This window comes from Cryptomeria japonica, chromosome 3 (genome assembly GCF_030272615.1).
Source record: "Cryptomeria japonica chromosome 3, Sugi_1.0, whole genome shotgun sequence".
Lineage (NCBI taxonomy): Eukaryota > Viridiplantae > Streptophyta > Pinopsida > Cupressales > Cupressaceae > Cryptomeria > Cryptomeria japonica.
This window is the reverse complement of record NC_081407.1, coordinates 97,564,220-97,588,594: the sequence shown is the minus strand read 5'-3', so window position 1 is coordinate 97,588,594 and position 24,375 is coordinate 97,564,220. Positions and strand designations below refer to the sequence as shown.

At 36.1% G+C, this 24,375-nt stretch overlaps 1 protein-coding gene across 2 annotated transcripts in view; it reads left to right on the top strand.

Moving 5' to 3' along the window:
* The window catches only part of LOC131046017 (general transcription and DNA repair factor IIH subunit TFB1-3), a 255,073-nt gene that overhangs the window by 18,516 nt on the left and 212,182 nt on the right, over positions 1-24,375 (top strand). For both annotated transcript variants that reach the window (XM_057979650.2, XM_057979649.2), the window contains exons 6-7: positions 17,180-17,247; positions 17,373-17,436. In XM_057979650.2, coding sequence (XP_057835633.1) covers positions 17,180-17,247; positions 17,373-17,436 — 132 coding nt within the window. The remainder of the gene's footprint in view (positions 1-17,179; positions 17,248-17,372; positions 17,437-24,375) is intronic.

Here is a 24,375-nt window from a genome sequence, read left to right as displayed (position 1 = left end):
ATATTGTAAGGTGACGATTTTACAATTATCAATTTAACTATCTTGATGGATATCATGTGACTTGATATTTGTGGACATGTCATGATAGTATATATATATCTCTGAGACATTATTGTAGACATCTGTTGGTTGATATCATTAAATAAACCATAATTATGATAGAGATCTTCATGGTGAATATTATGAACATAATATTTGTGGACATGCCATGAAATCATTTTCAGTATGGTAGGAATCATGTGACTTGATGCCAGTGCACATACCTTACTTGATAACTATGAGTTATGGTGACTATCATGAGACTTGATATTCATTGTTGAACCATATCTCTGAATATCACTATGGTGTGATATCTCCTTTACTTCACAATCAATGGATGAATTGTGATGTTTTCTCTAACATGAAATGTGTCCTCCCTAGTTAAGAGGGAGTGTTAATTTTGTAACGTCGGTCGTACTATTTCATGCTTCCGATATATATATATATATATTAATTTGATTACATATACTAATATGTTAACGTTAACTAATGATAAATAAAACCAAAGTTAACTTATCGCGTTTGACCAACGGTTACACCATTCATGGTATCGGGTGGTAAAGCGATTCTCAAACAAGTCGCACTCCTTCCGATCGGGTAAGTAAACAGTGACTAGTTTATATACTGTGGTGAAAGGTATGTAGGGAAGAGATGTGTCTTCCCACATTGGGTGGTAAAGCGATTCTCAAACAAGTCGCACTCCTTCCGATCGGGTAAGTCAACGATGACTAGTTTATATACTGTGGTGAAAGGTACGTAGGGAAGAGATGTGTCTTCCCACATGGGAAGACACATCTCTTCACTACATCACCCCTCATCTACTTATATAGCATGCTTACATTGAGGAGGATGTACACACCGAAATTGATAAGTGTGGTGCATCTTTAAAACACGCTATAGCAGATAAAATACAACTTTCAGATCATATCTCCATCTCTTCTATTTTGATCACAGAATTTTGACATAACTTAACACCAATACCCTCTCCACATGCATCACAATGAAGCTCAAAAGGTTTGGTGGAATTAGGTAAAGCAAGAACTGGACATGTCATCAGTTGCTTGAATTTCTCAAAACACTCCTTTGCGAGAGGTGTCCAAGCAAATGCACTCGTCTTGGTTAAATCAGTGAGTGGTGCGGCATGCCGTGAAAAACCACTAACAAACCGACGGTAGAAGGCACATAAACCAACAAATCCCCTGAGCTGAGTCAGGGTCTCGGGTGTAGGCCAATCAACAATGGGGCGAACCTTATCAGGATCCATGCGAACTCCCTCTTTGCTGATTATGTGACCCAAATACAAAAGTTCTGCCATACCCAATGCACACTTGGACTCTTTGGCGTAAAAAGACTCCCTGCCAAGTATGCCTAAAACAGTATCCAAGTGAACTAGGTGCTCCTTGTTGAAATTATAGCTAAGGTCAGATTACATGTATTTATAGCTTGCTATGAATATTAGGCAAGACCTATATAATGTAACTTGTGGATAGGGCAAGACCTATATGATGTAAGTTGTGGATAGGACAAGACCTATTGAATGTAACTTGTAATTAAGCAAGACCTATATGTAACTTGCAATTGTATTGAACAAGACCTATATGAATGTAACTTGTAATCTATAGGTTTGATCCTATTCTTGGCGCTAAAACAATAAAGCCGATCGAGGTAAATTGGGATGCTATATCACATATATACAAAGCATCATTCATGCTTATTATACATTCATTTCCACATAGTGATCTCCTTTAGCAACAATTCAGTGAATACTTTCTATCTGCCATCAAGGGAATTACATCAGAGTGCAGCGATTGCCTTCAGTGATTAGCGAATCTCATCTAAAGGCAGCAACCATCATTGAGAGCTCAGCGAACCTTATCTAGATGACATTGAACATCACTGAGTGACTGTAGGGGCAGCGGATATCCTTTGGAGGTCAACGAATTCCATTCAAGACTGAGCGAACTCCTTTCAAGGCTAAGAGAACTTCACCTTAGAATCAACGTGCCTCATTCTTGTGTCAGCATGCACTTATATTGCATATAAGTTCTTTTGGACTGCTCTTGTGTGAAGGAATCATTCTACTGTGATTCATCTCTCTCCTGATTGCTTCAAGTGCTGAAGCATTTTGTAAATTACTTCTGATTATTGACTAATAAAGATCTTAGATTTGTTGCTGGGTTTTTTTCACCTTCAAGAGGGAGGTTTTCCCAAGGTAGTTAGGTGTTCTTTGTGTGCATTGATTTGTCTATCTGTTATTTGCTACAATCCGATCCTAAAACTAACATGGTATCAGAGCCAGGTTCCTTCTATAAAGCCTAACAACTTGAAGGTAGATCTTGTATTACATCTTTTCCAGGACTAGGGCTAGCATGAATCAGCAACGAATCTGGACAATATACCTGCTTGACAAATTGAGGGCATCGATGGGGCCATAATAAGAATATGAAGGGTTCAATCTTTGTATACAGTTGTTCTTACTCCTCTACCTTCATTTGCTTACCTCTGCTAAGAAAGGTTTGGAGTTTTGTATTTGCCTGCCTTTTCGTTATTGGTACTAGTTCTTTTCTACAACCCTAGTTTGGGATCTTAATTAGTGCACAAGGTTCTCTTGCTTGTTAACTATTTCATCAGAGAGTGCCTTCATATGTTGGTTTGTGCCCTTGTTTCCTTAGCTTTAGATCTTAAGTATTTCTTTTATTCCATTAAGGGCGGTATAATTGTCATCCTAAAGTTTGTAACTATCATCCTAGTTCGAACTTTGTTCTTGCTTTAAGAATTTGTTCCAATCCTTAGTTCGGATTGTTGAAGTTGGTATTCGGATTGTCTTACTCTCTATTTTGAGTATGTTTATCTCTCATCCTTCCTGATGTGATTTGCTATGAATATGCAATGATCCAAATTGATCTGAATATATCATCCTTGACACTTAATATTATCAACATTTGTTGCAGATATAAAACTAGGAGTATCCTGACAGATATACCAACAAGCATAAATAGGAAGATTGAAAAATGAATGAAATTTATAGGAGATTTAGAAATATGGAACACTAGTTGAAAACATATAATGAATAGTGTCCTTTAATCATTGGTGTGATAGGCATGTAAAGGTAAGGTGCCTTAGTCATCCTATTCAGTAGATATGCCAAATGATGGCCTTACTATCTTCATATTATGATTTGATTCTTTATGATACTTGCTGCATAGTTCTGATGCACCGTATTCTACCTAAGTCTTGAAATGCTCAATAGTCTTGCTGCTCTGGAATTATATACTCTTATGGTGTGTCTCTTGATTTGCATCAAGTCTTTTAACATCGTATGGACTGTATTTTCTGTTCTATGAGTGTTTTATGTTTGGATAAGGTTGTCATGTAGGGTTGTGACTGTGCAACTCTTGGTTCTCATCAGCTTTTCGTAAAACTCTCATTATCTTTGCTATACTTTTATTATAACCTTGCTCTGCTCCTCTTGTGTAGAGGATTGCCTTTAGCTCTAATGCATTTTCTGTCATGGCTTTCACTATCCTCACATAATATTCATTGTGATATTATCTCTTCGATTTGAGCATACTGCCTATTACATTTTTGAAGTAAGTATTCTCTTGATGATGAAACCTAAGATGAATGAAGTATCTAACTTATTGAAGTTGGCTTTTGATCATATGCTTGTGCTCAACTACAATGTGTATCCTTTTGAGTGGTTGATAGTCATATCTAATTTTACGCATTCGCTGGAAAGACAATTTGGCTTATATACCTTGCTTATGAATTTTATAAAATGTTTTCTAAAGTCATACACTTGCCTTAGTTTTTTGATATGATCAGGCACAGCTAACTCTTTGTTATTCAACTATGGAAAACAATTTTACATTGAAAAAATGTTGTGTAGCTTTACACTATGATTGAAGTTGATCATAGACTGACAATATCCTTTTAAGCAATCTTGGCATATGTTGTCAATGGTGGAAGTCTAGTCAATAAAGAGCTAAGTTATTTTACATGTTAATTCATTCTATTGGGTTATTTAATCATGTTGATGCTTCTCTTCAAAAGATTCTTGAATTACCATGCCTTCAAGCTTAAGAGGGAGCTTGGTTTCTTCACTTGAAGGTATGCCATGATCATAATGATTGTGCTATGGGTCCATTTCGTAAAAGTTAAGTAAAAGATTGGCATTTCTCATCTTTGATTTATGGCTACCTTCCTTGATTGATTCTTATATTATGCAATCTTCATGAGACTTGATTACCACGATTTTTATATTAAAAATCAAGAGGGAGTTCCATATGGAAGTTTTTGAGAAAATATGAAGCTAAATGTGTAGCTCATAGTTAGAAGGAAACATTTGCTCTTGCTGCTAAATATACTAATATTAGAACCATTATAGCTAATGCTGCAGGCTGGAAGTTGGATATAAAGACTGTTTTCTTAATGTTGTCTATATTGAATAACTAGAAGGTTATGAGAATCAAGATATAGAATCTCATGTGTGCAGATTAAAGAAAAGCTCTTTACGACCTCAAACAAGCTTCTTGAGCTTGGTATGAGAAGATTGACAAGTATTTGATTAGTTTAGGATCTTGCAAGAATGATGCTGATTCTAACCTTTACTTTAAAAATATTTTTTGGTGAAATGCTAATTCTGGATGATTTATTTCTAACTGGTGAAAATAGTCTCATCTCTACATGAAGAAAGAATTAGCTTTAGAGTTTGAAATGAACATGAAGAAAGAATTAGCTTTAGAGTTTGAAATGAAGGACTTAGGCTTAATGCATTACTTTCCAGGGTTAGAAGTATGGCAAGATCTAATGAAATAATTCTAAGTCAAGGAAGTATACTGAATAGATTTGGAATGATGGATTGCAAACTTATGTCTACTCCTATGGAAACTAGCTTGAAGAAATTGAGTTCATTCTTGTAGATCCATCAGAGTACAGACAGGTGATTGGATCCTTGATGCATTTGTTATCAGCGAATTTATGAACGAAGCAAAGCATGTTCATCTTGTTGCAACCAAGGATATCCTGAGATATTCAAGAAACAATTGGCTATGGGTTGAAGTATCCAATCAACACTGTAATTTCCTTGGAAGACTACTTTGATTCTGATTGGGAAGAATGTATTACTGACAAGGAGGACACTTTAGGAATCTGTTTCAGGTTGGGTTCAACTGTGATCTCTTGTGCTAGTAGGTATCAGTTCTCAATTGCATTGAGTACAGCGGAAGCTGAGTACATTGCATCAAGTGTGAAGCAATATGGCTTCACAAAGCTTCTTGCTAAGTTGTTTGGGCAACCTTGGGAATCCACAATCATTAATTGTGACAATCAAAATTGTATTAAGATGTTTGTTAATCTTGTGTTTTATGACAGGTCAAAACATGTGGAATCTCATTATCATTACATTTGTGATATGATACAGAAAAGTGCAATTTAGCTGAAATATGTCAGCACTATTGTAGCTGTTTTCACCAAGCCTCTTGCTCGAGTGAAGTTTGTGTACTTCAGAGAGAGACTTGGAGTTGTGGAGAACACATCTTTGGCTGAGAGGGAGTCTCAGTCCTAGTGATGCATTAAGTTGCATCTTCCACCCTCTGCAGGCAATGCAAGGTGGAGTCACCTTCTGCAGGCAATGCAAAGTGACATTGGATCCTTCTCTGGGAGAAGATTGAGGTGAAAGACCGCCTCCACCCTCTGCGGAAAGCAAGGTGGCAGGTTATTCTTCTCAGTAGAGAAGTTTTGAGGTGTAAGACCTCTTCTCACCCTCTATAGGCAATACAAGGTGGATCCATCCTCTGTGGGCAATGCAAGATGGATATCATGAAAGAAGTTCATGATGTGTATTTATATATTTGTGTGTATTCATTTATTGCAGGTGTGCATAATAAAGTTTTGAATCCATCATTTGTGGGCAATGCAAGATGGATATCATGGAAAGGTCCATGATGATTTGTTATTTGGCTAGAATCCTCCCTAGCTAAGAGGGAGTGCTGAAATTATAGCTAAGTTCAGATTGCATGTAATTATAGCTTGCTATGAATATTGGGCAAGACCTATATAATGTAACTTATGGATAGGGCAAGACCTATATAATGTAACTTGTAATTAAGCAAGACCTATATGTAACTTGCAATTGTATTGGACAAGACCTATATGAATGTAACTTGTAATCTATAGGTTTGATCCTATTCTTGGCGCCAAAATAATAAAGCTAACTGAGGTAAATTGGGAGGCTATGTCACATATATATACAAAGCATCATTCATGCTTATTATACATTCATTTCCACACAGTGATCTCCTTTAGCGACAATTCAGTGAATACTTTCTATCTGCCATCAAGGGAATTACATCAGAGTGCAACGATTGCCTTCAGTGATCAGCGAATCTCATCTAAAGGCAGCAATCATCATTGAGAGCTCAACGAACCTTATCTAGATGACAACAAACATCACTGAGTGACTGCAGGGGCAGCGAACATCCTTTGGAGGTCAGCGAATTCCATTGAAGACTGAGCGAACTCCATTCAAGGCTAAGAGAACTTCACCTTAGGATCAGTGCGCCTCATTCTTGTGTCAGCATGCACTTATATTGCAGATAAGTTCTTTTGGACTGCTCTTGTGTGAAGGAATCATTCTATTGTGATTCATTTGTCTGCTGATTTTTTCAAGTGCTGAAGCATATTGTAAATTACTTTTGATTATTGACTAATAAAGATCTTAGATTTGTTGCTGGGTTTTTTCACCTCCAAGAGGGAGGTTTTCCTAGGGTAGCTAGGTGTTCTTTGTGTGCATTGAATTGTCTATCTGTTATTTGCTACAGTCTGATCCTAAAACTAACACTCCTCCCAGGCTCTACTGTAAACCAAAATGTCATCAAAGAAAACCAGAACAAATCTCCTCAACTGAGAGTGGAAGACCCTGTTCATAGTGGACTGAAAGGTGGCTGGTGCGTTGGTCAACCCAAAAGGCATAACCAAAAACTCATAGTGTCCACAATGACATCTAAATGCAGTCTTCTCAATATCCTGCTCCCTGACAGTGATCTGATGATAACCTGTTCTCAAGTCAATCTTGGAGAAATAACAAGCTCCGTGAAGGTCATCTAACAACTCATCGATGCTAGGAATGGGATACCTGTTCTTTATAGTCCTTCTATTCAGCATACAGTATTCAATGGACATTCTGAGTGTTCCATCTTTCATCTTCACCCAAACAACTGATGAAGTGAAAGAAGATTTACTCAGCCTTATGTTAAGGAATTTAGATTAGTGATAGAGAAAAACAATAGTCTAATGCTATATAGTAAGAACAGACTTTCAACGTGATCGTTGATATGTATATATTGACCACTGATATATATATTTGATTCTGTCAAATAATAATTGATGAATATGATAATTATTGACTGCTTGCTGTATCATGTAATTGCCACTGTTATTGATTATCATCCACAACAAGCGTCGATATCATTGTATATGTATATCGGTGAATGGTTATGTCTACGTAGGGGCATGACTCCTACGTGGCTTTATGCCACGTAGAGTCATGACCCTATGTAACCATAACTCTTCAACATATATTAGTCATCGTCATTAGTCATTAGTTATGTACCGAATCATTCACCATGCTCGATACTATTGGGCTTAACAATAATATTTCAACTTCGATAGTCATCAGATAATACAATGATGACAGTCATTGATCTGCCATAAGCAGTCAGCAATATGTTAATGTTACTTTCATTCAATATATATATATATATATACATATTGCTTGCTTCAATCCGAATGTGGCTACATCCTTTACACTCCCTCTTAGCAAAAGAGGATTGAATTTCATAATTATGTTTAAGGAACAACATTCTAAATATATATTCATTTGGTATGAGCATATACATTCACTCAGTAATGCTTACTAGTGAAATACTTCATATCTCATGGAGATATGGATTATCTGATCTCCAACACTCTGGGACAACAACTACATGAAGTCTATCAGATAACAACCTTGATTCTAGTAATAATTGCAAGATTGTCATTATCACAAGTATTATGTTCTTCAACATATTAATTGTTGTCCATTTTGTACCTTCGTTATCATGATTTCCAACACATCTCGGGACAACAATTTGTGTAGTCCGTGATGATAATGAATCAAAACTGAGGAGCAATAAAATTAGTATCGTGACATCCTGCACATTCCGGGACAGCAAATTAATGTAGTCAATCATGATATGATTGTTATCATAATCTCCGACACATTTCGGGATAACACTTAATGATAACAAATCAATAACTCAAACACAACAAATTCAGTATTAAGATTTCCGGCACATTTTGGGACAACAACTTAATGTAGTCAATCTTGATAACAGATCAGGCTATTGTTGAGGTCGTCACCTTACAATAACAATCTTACACATACATCACATGAAAGATCGTCACCTTTCATGACATAACACACAAATGCAATATTGCATCCAAAATATTCATGAATATATCAAATTACATATGAATGAGATTCAATATCAGAAATTTCAATTATAATTTAGTCATACCAAGTTTACCTCTAAAGTACTCCGCATTCAACTTTGCAAGAGGTTTGGTGAATATGTCGACACTTTGCTCTTCAGTGCTGATGTAGGCCAATTTGATAACATCTCTGTCTACCATATCTGTTATTTAATGGTAAGGGATTTCTATATGCTTGGATCGATTATGAAAAACTGGATTTGCAAAAAGTTTGATGCAGCTTTGATTATCACAGTGAATCACTGTGGGGTTCAGGGGCTTCCCAAATAGTCCAACTAGCAATTTCCTTAACCACACTGCTTCATGAGCTCCCATGGAGGCAACCATATATTCGGCTTCAGTGGAACTCTGAGCAACCGCTGATTGTTTCTTGCTAAACCAGGATATCATAGCTGATCCAAGACTGAATTAACACCCCGTTGTACTTTTACGATCAATGGAACTACCTGCCCAGTCGGAATCAGAATACCCTTGGAGTTGTATCTCAACATTTTCATACTTCAGGCCAAGTCCAATAGTACCATGCAAGTATCTCAGAATATGCTTAGCAGCCATTAGGTGAATCTTCTTAGGTTCGCACATGAAATGACTTAACACATTAGTAGCATAACAAATATCAGGGCGAGTGTTTACCAGGTACATAAGAGATCCAATAATTTGTCTATAGTATGTAGGATCTATAGGTTCTGAATCTACTGCTTCACTTTTGAGCTTATGAAGATTTGTTTCCATTGGAGTGTATAGAGGTTTACAATCCATCATACCAAATTTGGTCAAGATATTAGTGGTGTATTTTCCTTGATTTAGGAAAATATAATTCTCTTTTTGTCATACTTCTAGACCCAGAAAATAGTGCAGAAGACCTAGATCCTTCATATGAAATTCAGCCATAAGATCTTGTTTGCATTTTGCAATAAGATGATCTTCTCCTGTTATCAACAAGTCATCAACATAGAGAACAAGTATTAACACGTCACCATAGGATATTTTGAAGTATATGTTAGGATCTGCTTAATTTTTGGAATATCCTAGCTTGGAGAGATAACTATCTATCCTTTCATACCATGCCTTGGGAGCTTGCTTAACGCCGTAGAGAGCTTTTTTCAGTTTACACACATAGAGGTTTCTATCATGTGTAGCAAAGCCTTCAGGTTGTTCTATATATACTTCTTCCTCAATAACACCATTAAAAAATGCGGACTTTACGTCCATTTGATGTATCTTCCATCCTTTAGACGCTGCAATGACAATAATGGTTCTTACAGAAGTATATCGGGCAACTAGGGCAAATGTCTCTTCGTAATCAATTCCAGCCTTTTGAGAAAACCCCTTGGCAGCGAATTTGGCTTTGTGTTTTTCAATACTACCATCTTGTGCATGTTTGATTTTGAATAACCACTTTGAAGAGACAACTGATTTGTCTTTTGGTCTAGGTACAATGTCCCAGACATCATTTTTTAAGATAGATTGGTATTCCTCAATCATTGCATCTTTCCAAGCTTGACATGTTAAAGCCTCTTCAACATTTGATGGTTCAGATTTTGTAAGCTCGGTCATGAGTGCAACATAGCATGATTGACTTCTTGTTTTCTTATTCTCTCTGAAGATTTCATCAGGTTCCACATTATTTTCTTCAATCATCTTCCTTGCCCATAGTTGTCTTTTCTTGTTGTTAGGATTTTCAGCATTCTCAAAATTAGATGATTGAGGTTCATGATCTTCTATGCTATTCTCCCTCTGATTCTCAATTGTAAGATTTTCATTTGATTCTGTGATTTGATCATCTTCTGCACTTAGAGAGAGTTTATAAGCAACATCTTCTTCAAATTTGACATCTCTACTAATTTCAATAGATCTTAGTCCTGGAATATAGACTCTGTATCCTTTAGTGGTTTCACTGTAGCCAACAAATATGCCTTTCTTTCCGAAGGGTTCTAGTTTGGTCCTCTTTTCTTTAGGAACATGAATATACACGTGACAACCAAAGATTCTTAGATGACTTGAATCTGGTTTATTCCTTGTAAAGGCTTCTTCAGGTGTTATATTCTCTAATATTGGATAAGGGCATATGTTTTGAATGTACACAACTGTATTTGAGGCTTCAACCCAGAATGAGATATATAGATTTTGATCATGCATCATGGCTTTAGCGGCTTCGATGATGGTTCTATTTTTCCTTTCCACGACTCCATTCTGTTGAGGATTATAATGTACTGTACACTCCCTCTTAATCCGAACAAAAATGCAAAATTCTTTAAAACTTTCAGAGATATATTCACCCCTATTATTTGATCTTAGAGTCTTTATTTTCTTCCCAGTTTGATTTTCCACTAAGGCTTTAAATTCTTTGAATTTCAATAACACTTCATTTGATTCTTTAAGTTTTATGAAATAGATCCAAGTTTTCCTAGAGTAGTCATCAACAAATATCACGTAATACAAAAATCCCCCTAGTGATGGTAATGACATTGGACCACTCAAATCAGTGTGGACAAGTTCTAGTACAACTTTTGATTTGTGTTCACTTGAAGGAAAGGACCCTTTTGAGTTCTTCCCTAGAGCACATCCTTTACAAGTTCCAACATGATCAGATTTTAGATTAGGTAATCCTGTGGTGATCTTTCCTATAGAAGGTAGGGCACTAAACCGAATATGTCCTAATCTTCTATACCAAATTTCATTAGAATTTGATACTTCATGATTTAGTGCATGTTTTTGAGCATTACATACTTTATATAAACTACCATCTCTAGATCCTATTGGAATAGCATTTTTTATCTTAGAATTTTTAGGCCAGAGTAGAACTTTATCTTTATGGAAGGTGACGCGATATCCTTGATCAGCTAGTCCCGAAATAGAGACCAAAAGAACATCTTTCAATTGTAATGTAACTCCTGTTCTTAATTGAATTGAGCAGGTCCCACTTCCTTTCATTGTATAGGTAGAATTGTCTCCAATTGTAACTTCTTCAGTTGAGTGCCCTTCAAAGGTTTCAAATTGATCTCTAAATCTAGTTTATGTGTCGTGATGCTTCGCTATCTATTATCTACATATTTTTGTTTGAATTTAGCTCGCTTGATAAGGCTAAGAAGAATAGAGGATTCTTTACTTCCTTGACTTCAACTATGGTTGCTTGGGCTTTCTTTCTTTCCGGGCAGAACCTATGAGTGTGTCCAAATATATCACACCTGTAGCATTGAATCTTGGAGAAGTCTCTGTTTTTGTGATTTTGATTGTTATTTCCTCTCTTTCGTTTGAACTTCTTTTTCTTCCCTTTGTTGCTTGTGTTAGCATGTAGTGCTTGAATTTCTCCCTCTTTGTTTGGACCCATCCCTCTTGTAATTAGTCGAGATTCTTCTTGAGTGCAATCGTTCTTGAGTTGATCGAATTTCGGTAGTGTAGGTCGAGCACTAATGCCTTGAATAAAGGATTCCCAATTGGATGGTAATCCCTTAAGTGCTATTAGAGATAGCTCTATATCATCTACATTATTTCCAATAGTTGACAATTGGTCTTTCAACTCTGAAATCCTTATGAAATAGGATGTGATTGTTTCTCCTTTGTTCATGTTGATATGTATTAAATGCTGTTTTAAAGTAAGCAATCTGCTTGCATTATTTATTTCATATGTATTTTGGATGGTCTTGAACATATCATAAGCTGTAGTTAGTTTTGATATGGTTGGAAGAATGTGATCTTTAACAACATCAATTATTATTTTCTTAGCCTTGTTGTTGTGTCTTTTCCAGGTTGTTTTCTCTGGTTCATCTTCGAGCATCTTTGTTTCTTCTTCTATATATGCATCCAATTCAAGTTCTTGAAGAATTGCTATTATTCGAATTTTCCATGAGACAAAGTTGGATGCGCCTTCGAGTCTATCCTCCACTCTAACACTGTTCAACATGATTGTTCTTCCTTTGATTCTGAATGCAAGTCTGAATTTTAATTAAAAAATGTCACTATTTTTTATTTATTTCTCTACCAACTTGGCTCTGATACCATGTTAAGGAATTTAGATCAGTGTTAGAGAAAAACAATAGTCTAATGCTATATAGTAAGAACAGACTTTCAACATGATTGCTGATATATATATATTGACCATTGATATATATATTTGATTCTGTCCAATAATAACTGATGAATATGATAATTATCGACTGCTTGCTGTATCATGTAATTGCCACTGTTATTGATTATCATCCACAGCAAGCGTTTATATCATTGTATATGTATATCTGTGAATGGTTATGTCTATGTAGGGGCATGACTCCTATGTGGCTTTATGCCACGTAGAGTCATGACCCTACGTAACCATAACTCTTCAACATATATTAGTCATCGTCATTAGTCATTAGTTATGTACCGAATCATTCATCGTGCTCGATACTATCGGGCTTAACAACAATACTTCAACTTCGATAGTCATCGGATAATACAATGATGACAGTCATTGATCTACTGTAAGCAGTCGGCAATATGTTAATGTTAGTCTCATTCAATATGTATATGTATGTGATATATATATATATATATATATATATATTTCCATTCAAACATATATATATATGTGTGTGTGTGTGTGTAATATATTGCTTGGTTCAATCCGAATGAGGCTACATCCTTAACACTTTATGTGTCCCATTGCTAGAAGTTCTTTGATGGTTTTCTCAATTTCATCTTTCAACCGCTTGGGGGTGCCGGTAAGGTGTAATCATAATGGGCTTGGTGCCCTCTTCAAGCTCAATAATGTGCTCTATGCCTCTATTAGGAGGTCTATCAGGAGGTATGCCACTAAACACCTTTGTATGCTTAACTCTAAGCTCCCGAACATCTGAATGGTGAGGTGTTTTATGTTGTTCCTCATAAGTAGGCATTAGTTTACACTCTGCTACCCAATCCACCATGTCATGCCTGATAAGTCTCTCCATTCTTTTAAGAGTGATTAATTTCAAGTTGCTAGCCTTGATAGCTTTAAGAACATGATTAGTCCCATCAACCTTGAATTTCATCTCCATATCTCTGAGGTTGAGTGTAAATTCACTTATGCCATGAAGCCACGTCATGCCAAGGACCACGTCCATGTTTCCCATGTTAACCACATAAAAGTCAGCTTTGAATTCATAATTATTGAGTTTCATGGGTAAGTTTGAAATCATTCTATCACAAGTCAGCACATTACCATCAGCAACTTTCACCCTTATGCCTTCAAACTTTTGAGTTTGAATACCACGCTTCTCCACCACCGTGCATCTATGAAATTATGAGATGCACCAGTATCAAGTAGAGAAATGACTCTTTGACCAGCCAAGAGTCCACACAACCTAAAAGAACATTCTCCTTGCATGCTAGACATATGAGCTTCCCGTAGATCGAATTCTCCTTCATTTTCAACTTCCTTTTCTGAATTTTCAGTCTCGGAATCATCTTGATCAGTTTTCTGGTTTGTGTTATCAGTCATGTTTTCTCCCTCATAAAACCACTCCATATTCCTATTTTGACCCTTAGGCTTGAGGGGACAATCATGGTTTTGATCATAAGGGCCCTTACAATGAAAACACAGCTTCCTTCTACGCAAATCATTAAGTGTTTCCATAGCCAAAGGCGCTGTAAACTTCTTCCCTTGGTCCACATTTTCTGATTTCTTTTGATCAGACTTGCTGTCATTAAATGATGAGGACGATTTTGAGTTGTTTGGAGTGAACTTACTACGAGGAGCGGTAAGTTCCATGCTACGTGCCTTCCTCATGGCTTCTTGCAAGGTAGGGGGATCAAAAGCCTTAATCCAACTTTTCATAGGCTCATAAAGACCTTCAACAAAAAGAATGACCAGCCTTCTCTCTGAGTTGTTAGTTACCATAACTGAAAGCTTTTGAAATTCACTAATATAAGATTCCAAGCTGCCCATTTGTTTCAGCTGAGCTAAATCCCTGAAATGCAACTCTGGATCTCTTTTATCAAAACGCTCAACCAATCTGTTAGTGAATTCTTGGTATGTAGTAATAAGGTCATGATGCAAAGTCACCATCCCATGGTGCCACCAATCATGGGCTACCCCATCCAAATGCAAAGTTGCAAACTTAATAGCATCTTCTTCTGACATAGGACGTAGGTTCAAGAAGGTATCCAACTTGCTAATCCAAGCTCTGGCTGTAACTCTACCGCTGCCATCAAAAGTAGAAAGTATGAGCTTGTTGATTGCATATTTGAGATCATTAGTTTTGTTCCAAGGTTTCTTGTCATTCCAATTCCACTTCTTGTTGTGTTCCCTCTTCTAACTCATAAACCTGTCAAAGTTAAGATGTTCCTTAACTCTTGGTGGTAATGCATCCCATTCATCATGAAGTGTGGTCACGTCAACTGTAAAGGCCACCTCATCTTCCTCCTCAGCCAGGTCCTCTTCTTTAGGTTCATTTCTAACAAAGGTTGGGCATGTAGGCCTATCATAGGTGTGTGTGGGAGTCACTCTTGCCCTTGGGCGACCAACAACACTACCATTTTCCTTCTGGTTCTGATTATGCCCCCTTAGCACAGTGATCTGTTGTATGACTGTAGTCAACTGCTGCAACACATTTGCCACCTGTTGCTGCCCTGTTACTAAACCCTTCATAATAACTCCGACATCTTGGTCCTCATTGTCAACAGCCTCTCTGTGTGGCTCACCATCATTCCTGTCCCCCATAATTTCCAATGGTATTTCTTCAGTTTGATCAGGATCACCCTGTAAACCAGGTCTCTTGCGTGTGTAATACCTGTGAAGCCTAGTTTGTTGTTGATGCATAAAAAATTCTAACCCTCCAGGAAGGCAAGATCAAAGCTTTGATACCACAGTGATGAACCCTTGTTGGTTCAACTCTTCAACCTGCTGTGATTTGTAGATCTTCTTTGTAATTTTGATTATTAAGATGGTTTTTCTGAAATAGACAGAAGTTGTAGAAGGGGGTTTCTTTAATTTGCAACACATATTGAAATAATACATGAAATTAATCAACTGAAACAATAAACTGGGGAATTTAGAAGCATACCCGTAGGTCCTTAGCCAATTTATTGAATTAAAAGAATTCAATCAACAACTTACAAAGTTCTGATTTTTATTCTGAAACAATTCAGATCTGCTCTTATTTAATACTAAGACACCCATACAGTGGAAGATGGCGCCAATAAATGAGTAAGCTATGTGTTTGGGAAATGAAGCCTCCAAACCACAAAAAAATTAACAACAGAACAGTAAATAAGAAACCTACAACAAATCTGCCTTGTAAGAAGCCAAATCTGCCCCAATTTAATTCAATTTGACTTTTGACTGAAGCCAACAAAGCTGCAACAATTCGATTGATCTTTCACAATCTCAAAGCTACTAAATTCTGAAGAATGCACGCTCTCCAAAACAGGTCCAAACCCTAGCTGCCATAGCCAAGTGCTCAGTAGAAATGTCAAATGATCAATATCAATGAATGAGGTTTAATTTCCATCTTGGCTACCTGAATACCCCAAAAGTATGATTTTTGGCAATTAGGTTTTTAAAAAATCATAACTTGCTTTTAGGGTTTTCAACTTAACCCTAAAAGCAACGCCTAACTTAGGAGATATTAATTTTTCACTTAAATAAATTTAAGTAATGCACTTTGTGGTTTTATTTTAATATTTCATTAAAATATTAATTGCCCGTGGGAACCACTTAAAAATTCATATCTCCCTCATTATTGCTTGGAAACTGAATTTTTCAGAATCTGGGGTCACAATTCGCCACGCCAATGAAAATAGGACCATGTCTATTTTTAGCAGTTTTTCCCTAAAAATTAGGAAATCCTCATATAATGTCAGAAACTGATGAAACAAAGACCAGAACTGAACTCAACACTGAATTAGAACAAATAGACAGACCACTCCTCAAGATACTGCATTACTGACCCCCTTATCCATACCCTGTTAGCCTGCAAGGATCCAAAAATAGGCTAACTCCTCAAACCACTGTCCTTGACTAGGATGGGAACATTACATAGGTCCTGACATCTTGATTTTAATACCACTTTGCTGGATGGAAAGCACAAGTTCAAAAATATGACTATCTGGAAAGAATTAAAAGTAAGATAACAAAAGGTGCCTCTTAGTAGTATTAGTAAATACTAGTTTCCCTTGATTCTAACATGTACTTATGATGCTTTTCTTGCTAACAGTTATGTTTTTTCTTTCCAGTTGTATATTGCTGTTTTGACTTCTTGTAGCATGTTTAATGAGCTTTGTTTTATGGAATCCTAGTATCGTGTACCTGAAGCTCCTAATCATCTGACTCTTTTCTCACTGGGGTGGTTGTCCTTTTTTTTAATCTTTCATCACAAAGAATTGACAAAGAGATTATTAAAATTAACCGGGAATATAATGTATATATTCTATAGATGTATTTCTCTACAATTGAATGCTCAACTAAGTGTAGCTGTATGTGGATGGTAATTTAGATGCACAGATGACATTGATTTCAGTGTCATTTGTAAAAGGATGTGTTTTTTTAGTTGTGAGCAGAGACCTATCATATTTCATTCAGTATAAAATGGAAGTCAAAGTTGTTGTTTGTGTGACTCATTGTTTTTTAATTGAATTGCAAATTTTTCAGGTCATAAGTTCAGCAAAGAAGGTTCAAACACAGCACTTTTAAACCTCATTCAGGATCTGGCACTAAAGGTTGCAATTTCTGAAAAGTCCCTTATCGACAACTTGATGTAGAAATTGATTGATACTATCTAAGCAGATTTGTGTGGTTATGCTCTGGGCAAATATCTGAATGTCACGTTTGTGGTATTTCTTAGGGAGGTGGCTTTATCTTTGAATTCGACAATTTCCAGGACCGAAATGTCTGCCGAGATCTTGTTGGTATATCATTATTTGTTTATACTGTTGTGCTGCATTTGTGATCTATTTTCTATTTATTTGCTTTACTTTATTTTCCAGTGGTATTCAATGATTCATTTAAGTTGTGCTATATTAAAAAATGTGCATACATAATTTGAATTTGCATCACTGCTTAATTGGGCACAATATGCTGTAAAAGATGCACTAATATGGCTTTAAAGTTTAAAGTATAACAGGGCATATTTATGAACATTTTTAGCAGAGTGGGTGATTAGAGAGGCATGTAAGTTTGGTGTTATCTCTGCCCAAATGTTCTTCTAGACAATATTGCCGAAGTTTGGGACTTTTTTCCTTACATGAGATTTTACTTCTGTGTCAACTGTGCCAGGAAATTAGTGCTCACTGATACATTATCTTATTAGTGTGCTGATAAAAGTTACAGCCAAAGACTAAGAATCTTCTTGTTAAGAAGTTGGGGACCCAAACAAGATATCAAAATCACAATTTACACTAAGTTGCAGTCCCTTTCCTGTTTGTAGACTGGTATGAGGATCAGGTCAGCAGTTCCTCAATATGTTTTTAGCCCAGGTTTAATGTGGTGGGCATGGCCATCTATAAAATGCAATAAAATTCCTGTCATATATACAAAATTAACCATAGTGTCTATAGATTATACAGAATTAATGACCAAACACTACTGCTAATTGATAATTCAGTACCAAATGTCAAACAATAAATCAAAATGGTTTACAAAACTATGGCATATGTTCAAAATAGATTAGTAGTCGGTGTTTAAATTACGTAATGCATATGCAAACTCAAAATAAATCTTCTTATTGCTCTTAATTGAGAGCAATAACATTATGATTTGGTTCGTTACAACTACAAGCAGCTTTAATGCCACTCGGACTAACTGTGCTATGTCAATCATTCATAGGATACTTTTACCCCACCTTATCAGTTAAAAATAACGGAAGATGTGATGAGCAGACGGCTATACTGAGGAGGGTGGGGAGTGAATCAGTATAACAACAAACTTTTATTTTTTCAACTTAATTTCATAAGCATATCAATTGCATATTATTATTCATATAAGATCTAACTATCATGCATCATAAATAGAACCTAAGTCACAAGGTTCGAATTTGAATTCGACAGCTATGAAATTCGGATGAAATTCGACAAGGGAAAAATCTGAAAAAACAAATTCGGATACAATTCGCCTTATATAATTTTGTTTATTTTTAAATATATGTATACTTCTAATAAATTATCAAAATAGCTTTACATTGCTAAATAGATTTGAAGTCATTATAAAAAGATGGCACATTTATAAAATATAAACCATAATAAACATAGGAATTTCAGTTATGCTAGTGATCATATATGATATGTCTGATACAATGTACAGCGGAATCCCTTTTGAACCTGCAGAAGGAAGTGCACTTGACACTTGCATTTCTCTAAGAAAATTTCTACTAGGTGATAGTTCAATGTGGGTTTGCAAGTTATCATTTTCTATGTGGCCTTTATATAGCCACAGCCGCGGACCATGTTAAATTGAATCTTAGTGTGCAGGAAACCACCCTCTTATTCTAGGAACTTGCCACTTCTTTTATATACAAAATGTCATTGTATTGGATTACTTTATTTCACATTTGTAGTTTTTGTAAAAGTTATTCTGCCGTCTGCCCACTTTTTAGCAGAATTTTTTTATGGCCGAATTTGAACGATTTTTTTATAAAGTTTGAAATTCGATTAAATTCAAACCTCATCCATGAAAATCGCCGTATTCTGTGATTTAGAATAGAACACAAAAAAATACATGGAAACCCTTACGGGAGAAAACTACGGCAAATTAATGCTTTTAATAAATTCTTCTTTTACAAAGTTTGTAGAACCTTCCCACTAGAGGCACTAACTCATTCTATTTGTGAGCACCAACTCACTATAGGCACCAACCTCTCATTTAACTTTAATTAATGATATTAATTAACTTCTTTTTATTTGATGATTCTTTAATTCACTTTAGAAGCCAGTAATGACAATCATACTCCTCTATTTATTTATTTCTTCAGTCATATTAGTCTTCTTATTGCAATAAATAAACTGGCCATTATGTATTCCCTTGGCCACATTGCAAACCATAGCGATCGTACTCCTTATTTCTGTTCTTTTTTATTGCCCAGCCTATTAATAAAACATCTTCTCAATGAATCGCACCTTTTGGAAAGCAAGCCATCTTTTTGTCTTATTTTATTTTGTCTTTATCTACTTTTGGTTTATTCTATTTTTGTCTCATTCATATTTTGTCTTATTTCCATCTTTTATCTTATTCCCATGTCTTCATATCTATAATCGATTCTTTTTCCAAATGCTAATTGCTGGCATTGATAATGAGTGCTGCACTATTATTTATAATCACTGCAAACAAATGTATTAGTATTGTTCTTTATGATTGCTGTCTCATCTTTTCTTCTTAAATTCGTCATTATTAAGAACTGAGTTATTGTCTTTAAGTTGCTGTTTGTAAAATGTTCTTTGTTCAAAACAGATTGCTTGCTCATTATGCCACCTGATCATGCCCCTCGATCATGCCCAGCATCATTGTTGATGCAAATGCTTATGAATTGCTGCTTATTTATATATATGCATAATCACTATCTTACATCAATTGCTATACTTCATAATATATTCACTGTATGCATACACCTTTCATGCTTAAACTTATACAAAGCCTGATGCCAAAACGATAGTCTTGCATGGTTTAGTTCTTCCAATGATGTATCCAAATTCATTAACATCAAATGCACATAACACTTTTGAAGTCAATGACTCCATTGTCTTTTCACTGTTGACATCGATGACAACATCCAGTAATCTCCTCATTCTTCCTTTGACGTTAATGATAGCAATCCTCATTAATCTGCCTTTGACATCAACAACAATATTTCCAACAAGATGCACGTCCAAGTTGTGATGGTCCACCTTTACATCACAATGCTTTACTGCCTGTTCCTTGTAGTTGGCCTGCATGTCTGATAGGAGGGGCAAGCTGGAATACACATACATCAATTCCTTTGACTTTTGAATATACTTTTGAAACTGGGTTTTCCCTGACTGAAAGATACCCAGTACCAAACTTGCAATCTAATAATGAGTTGATAACAGTAATATCATTAGCCAATTACACACACAGATATATTGAACAGAATATTATCTACTTATCAGCCCAGAATACACTCAAAACAACAATGAAAATAATCAGATCCAAAATGGTCAAATTTATTAATGCTCAATTCAGGGATACATCAGAAATCCATACTGCGGTTGGCATCATGTAACCTGCCACTACTGCCCGTCTAGCAATTTCTCTTCCACCTGTGCAATCAGATTTTGCCTTTGGTATGCAACGGTCCACTCCTAATAGTCCATGCCTGATGTGTCAGAACCCTGTATCTACATCATCAGAGGTTCATCAAATTACACTGCCCATGGAAGCACAGTAAATTAATATGAAATATATAATAAGTGTATTTAATGATATTTACTATATAATTTATTTATTAAATTAATTAATCTGCAGAGACTAAACAATAATTACTAGTAAACCATTTGCAAAGATTAATTAGTAGTAACGCTAACTATAAGAGAAAGGGTGCGATCTGGAACCCAACCTTTAGTTAAGAAAAGATAGTAATTAGAAATTTAGAATATGAATCGAGACAAGGACATGTCACGATTAGTAATCAGGAGGTGCATTAGCATTATATTGGAAACCGATGTGATTAGAAATCATTATGAAGAGTGGTGACTGCCACAAGGGATGGGACATGTCTTATGTGCCTCTTTGGTCAGAAACGCAAGTATATATATGGCTATTTTTCTCTCCATTGTAGGCAAGGGAAGAATAGGAAGATATCGACTGTGAATCAGGTTTGAGTCTGAACCGAATGGGAGACCACATTGGTGTACAAACAACTAATACTTTCTACCTTGGACAGAGACTGGTATGTTCTTATGATCTGAACAATAATATTCTTGTTTCTTTTGTAATTACAATAAGCATCTAAGTTGTTGAATTAATGTTTCATGACTGATAGATAACAATAAAAAGATAAATATCAAATATGTCTAAATTCTTTAAGCATTAAACGTTGACATTGTACAACAAGATATTGGCCTATGTACAACTAGTTCTAATCCCTTTTCCTGACGAGTGGTGTGATGCTGTTAGGGACAGCCGGAATAAACCCATCTCATGATAGATGAGCCCCAAGAGTGAAAGTACTCATGATCTTTAAATCTGGGTTGCGGGCCCCAAGGGTGAATGGACTGAGGTTTCTGTAATCTGGTCTGCATTATGGAGATGGTATCATTGTGCCCTAGACAAGCATGTCTCCCATCTAGGATTAGAAATTAGAAGGGATTAAGATTAGGCGTGAATAAGGACAATACCTAATTGAAATATGAACAATCCTAGTCATTAATTCATAATTACTGTAGCATAGCAAGTAGTAATGTATGTCTCCCTTTGGGAATTGACAGCCTATAAATAGGGGACATTACATGATGCTATACAGTTCCACAATGCCAGTTAGCTGATGCCACCTCTTATCGCAACTGTCTTTATGTCTGGTGAAGCCCACCTCCGTTGGCACTCAACAATCCATCCGGAGCCAAAATAATTGGGTGTGATTAGGATAGAGAAAGTTTGCGTTGGATGGGCTTGGTTATAAACTTTGGGAATGTTTGATCTTAATGCAACAAAAGAAGTTTATGGAGATTTGGTTCAAGACAATTAAATAATCCTTTAGCATGAGGAACCAATGAAGGCTAGAAAAGATGTCTGAATGAACAAAATCCCTGCACAAAATCAAGTAGACATTCATGCCGTTGACTTAGGTACAGATGTAGAGTATATATCTCAAATCTTCCATCTTCTTTGGAACCTAAGGAGGAGTTGGTTATATGTGGTAGAGGCTTAAACCCTTTGCCTACATGAGTGAAAGGAAAATGTGCAAGACAAGGGTGAAGAGGTCATGTCTTTAAATCTTCAGGTATATTGACATCCATAGGCCACACCACCATGAGAGGCAACAAATGTAGAAGTGTGGTGTGAAGCAACAAGGCTATGGATATACATCAAATCAAATAAGAAATAGTTTTTGGGTGTATATGGAATCAAGGGAGCAAAAACAATGGGAATTCATGGAATTGAAGTAGTAACAACTAAGAAGCATAACACTATTTGTGACCATCACATATGAATTAATATATGATTAAACATGGTTCATGGGTGGAGCTTACTAATAATGGGTTATGCCCTATTTTATATCTTTGCCCACAATATTATGATATGTGTTACGGTTCTAAAATAGTTAACATGTGGCAGACATAACCCTAGGTTAGCTATAAGCCTATAACTCAAGTTAGTATCATGTGGGAATGGGATTATGCTAACCCTAGTCTAATTAGTTTGGGTTATTTATGTGGGCCTTACTTCATATCATCATATGTGAGGTCTTGATTTCTATTGTACTCTCTTAGTGAGGGAACTTTAGGAAAGGAAGAACGAAAAATTATGTTAATGTCCATGAGTGACGAAGAATAGGTCAGTGGGACTAGAATGTACAACTATTACAATAGAAGAGTATTGGGGCAAAATGGCCGCTAGAAGCAAGGCTAACAAAACAAAATAAAGCAAATGGAAGAAAGTAAACAAAGAAATGGACGAGTGGGGTAAGCCCAAAATGTTAATCTTGAAACAAGTACAAGTACAAATAGTTTTGTGAGGGGAGGATCCCTCAAAGGGGCAAGAGTTGATGAAAATTAAATCTTGCAGCCATGGTTGGAAGTAAGAACCATCAAGTTCTATACCTTGTCACACATTGGAAGAGTCCATGACACTACCATCTATCATTGTGGGAGTGCCAATGCAAGATCGGAGAATGCTCATCAGGGAGTACTTGTTGCTAAGAGGGCCAAGTTGGACAATCTTAGGAAGTAGCTGATTTCGTGTTGAAACTCTCTTAACATTGAAGGCTAAGGAACTCGTGGAGGCAAAGAATTAATGATTTGACCTTGGCCTGAGACTTGCACTATGGTTGAGGTGTGCCTTAGGGCTCTCAACGTTGAGATGAGGTGAAACCACAACACAAAATAAGAGCTTATGTTTGGGGAACCCTAAGTAGTTAATTGCAAGGAAGAGCAATGGCTCATTGATATGCTCCTCATGTAATGAAATAATAGCATCTAAAGGGTACTTAATATTTTTCTATCTATGATGGGGGAAAGGAAGAATTAATTAGTTTAGTAGCTTCTAGGTCTTGATCTAGGGTTCTATCTTGGAAGTGGTGACCTCATAAAGAAAATGGGCCAATCATCTTTGATCAAGGTAATAAAAGAAAGTGGATAGACAAATCACCAAATTTTTTATCAATCAATGGTACCTTGCATTTCATGGTAGGCAATACTCTAGAAAATGAAATGCTCTATGATCTCCACTTTAAGTAGAGAACAAAGGCAATGATCCTGTCTTTTTTTTAGAATAAGGTTGATAGTCTCAACGTGTAGTTGGTGGGAACATACTCTTGAGTTCATAATGATGTTGAATATGGTAGGATTGAATAGTGATCCCATCTACAACCTATAAGTAGTGCTCAGTGTGGAAAGTTGGCTTGGGCAAAAAGGTGATCCAGAGACAAGGAAACATTTGTGTCTTGTCCTTTTTGATCTTATCACTTATTTTAAATGTTTTATTTTTTGATAGTTTAAAGAGGGATTTATTTTGGACGTGCATGAAAATTTACAAAGCAACATATGTGTGTTAAGGGCCTAAGCTTGGGCACACAACTAATAGCCACCATCACATAATTTCAGACAAAAGTTGGATATAAGTGTTATCTTAGATACTTAAAGGACAGAGGCTAAGGTCTTATAGATTCATTGCACCAGTAA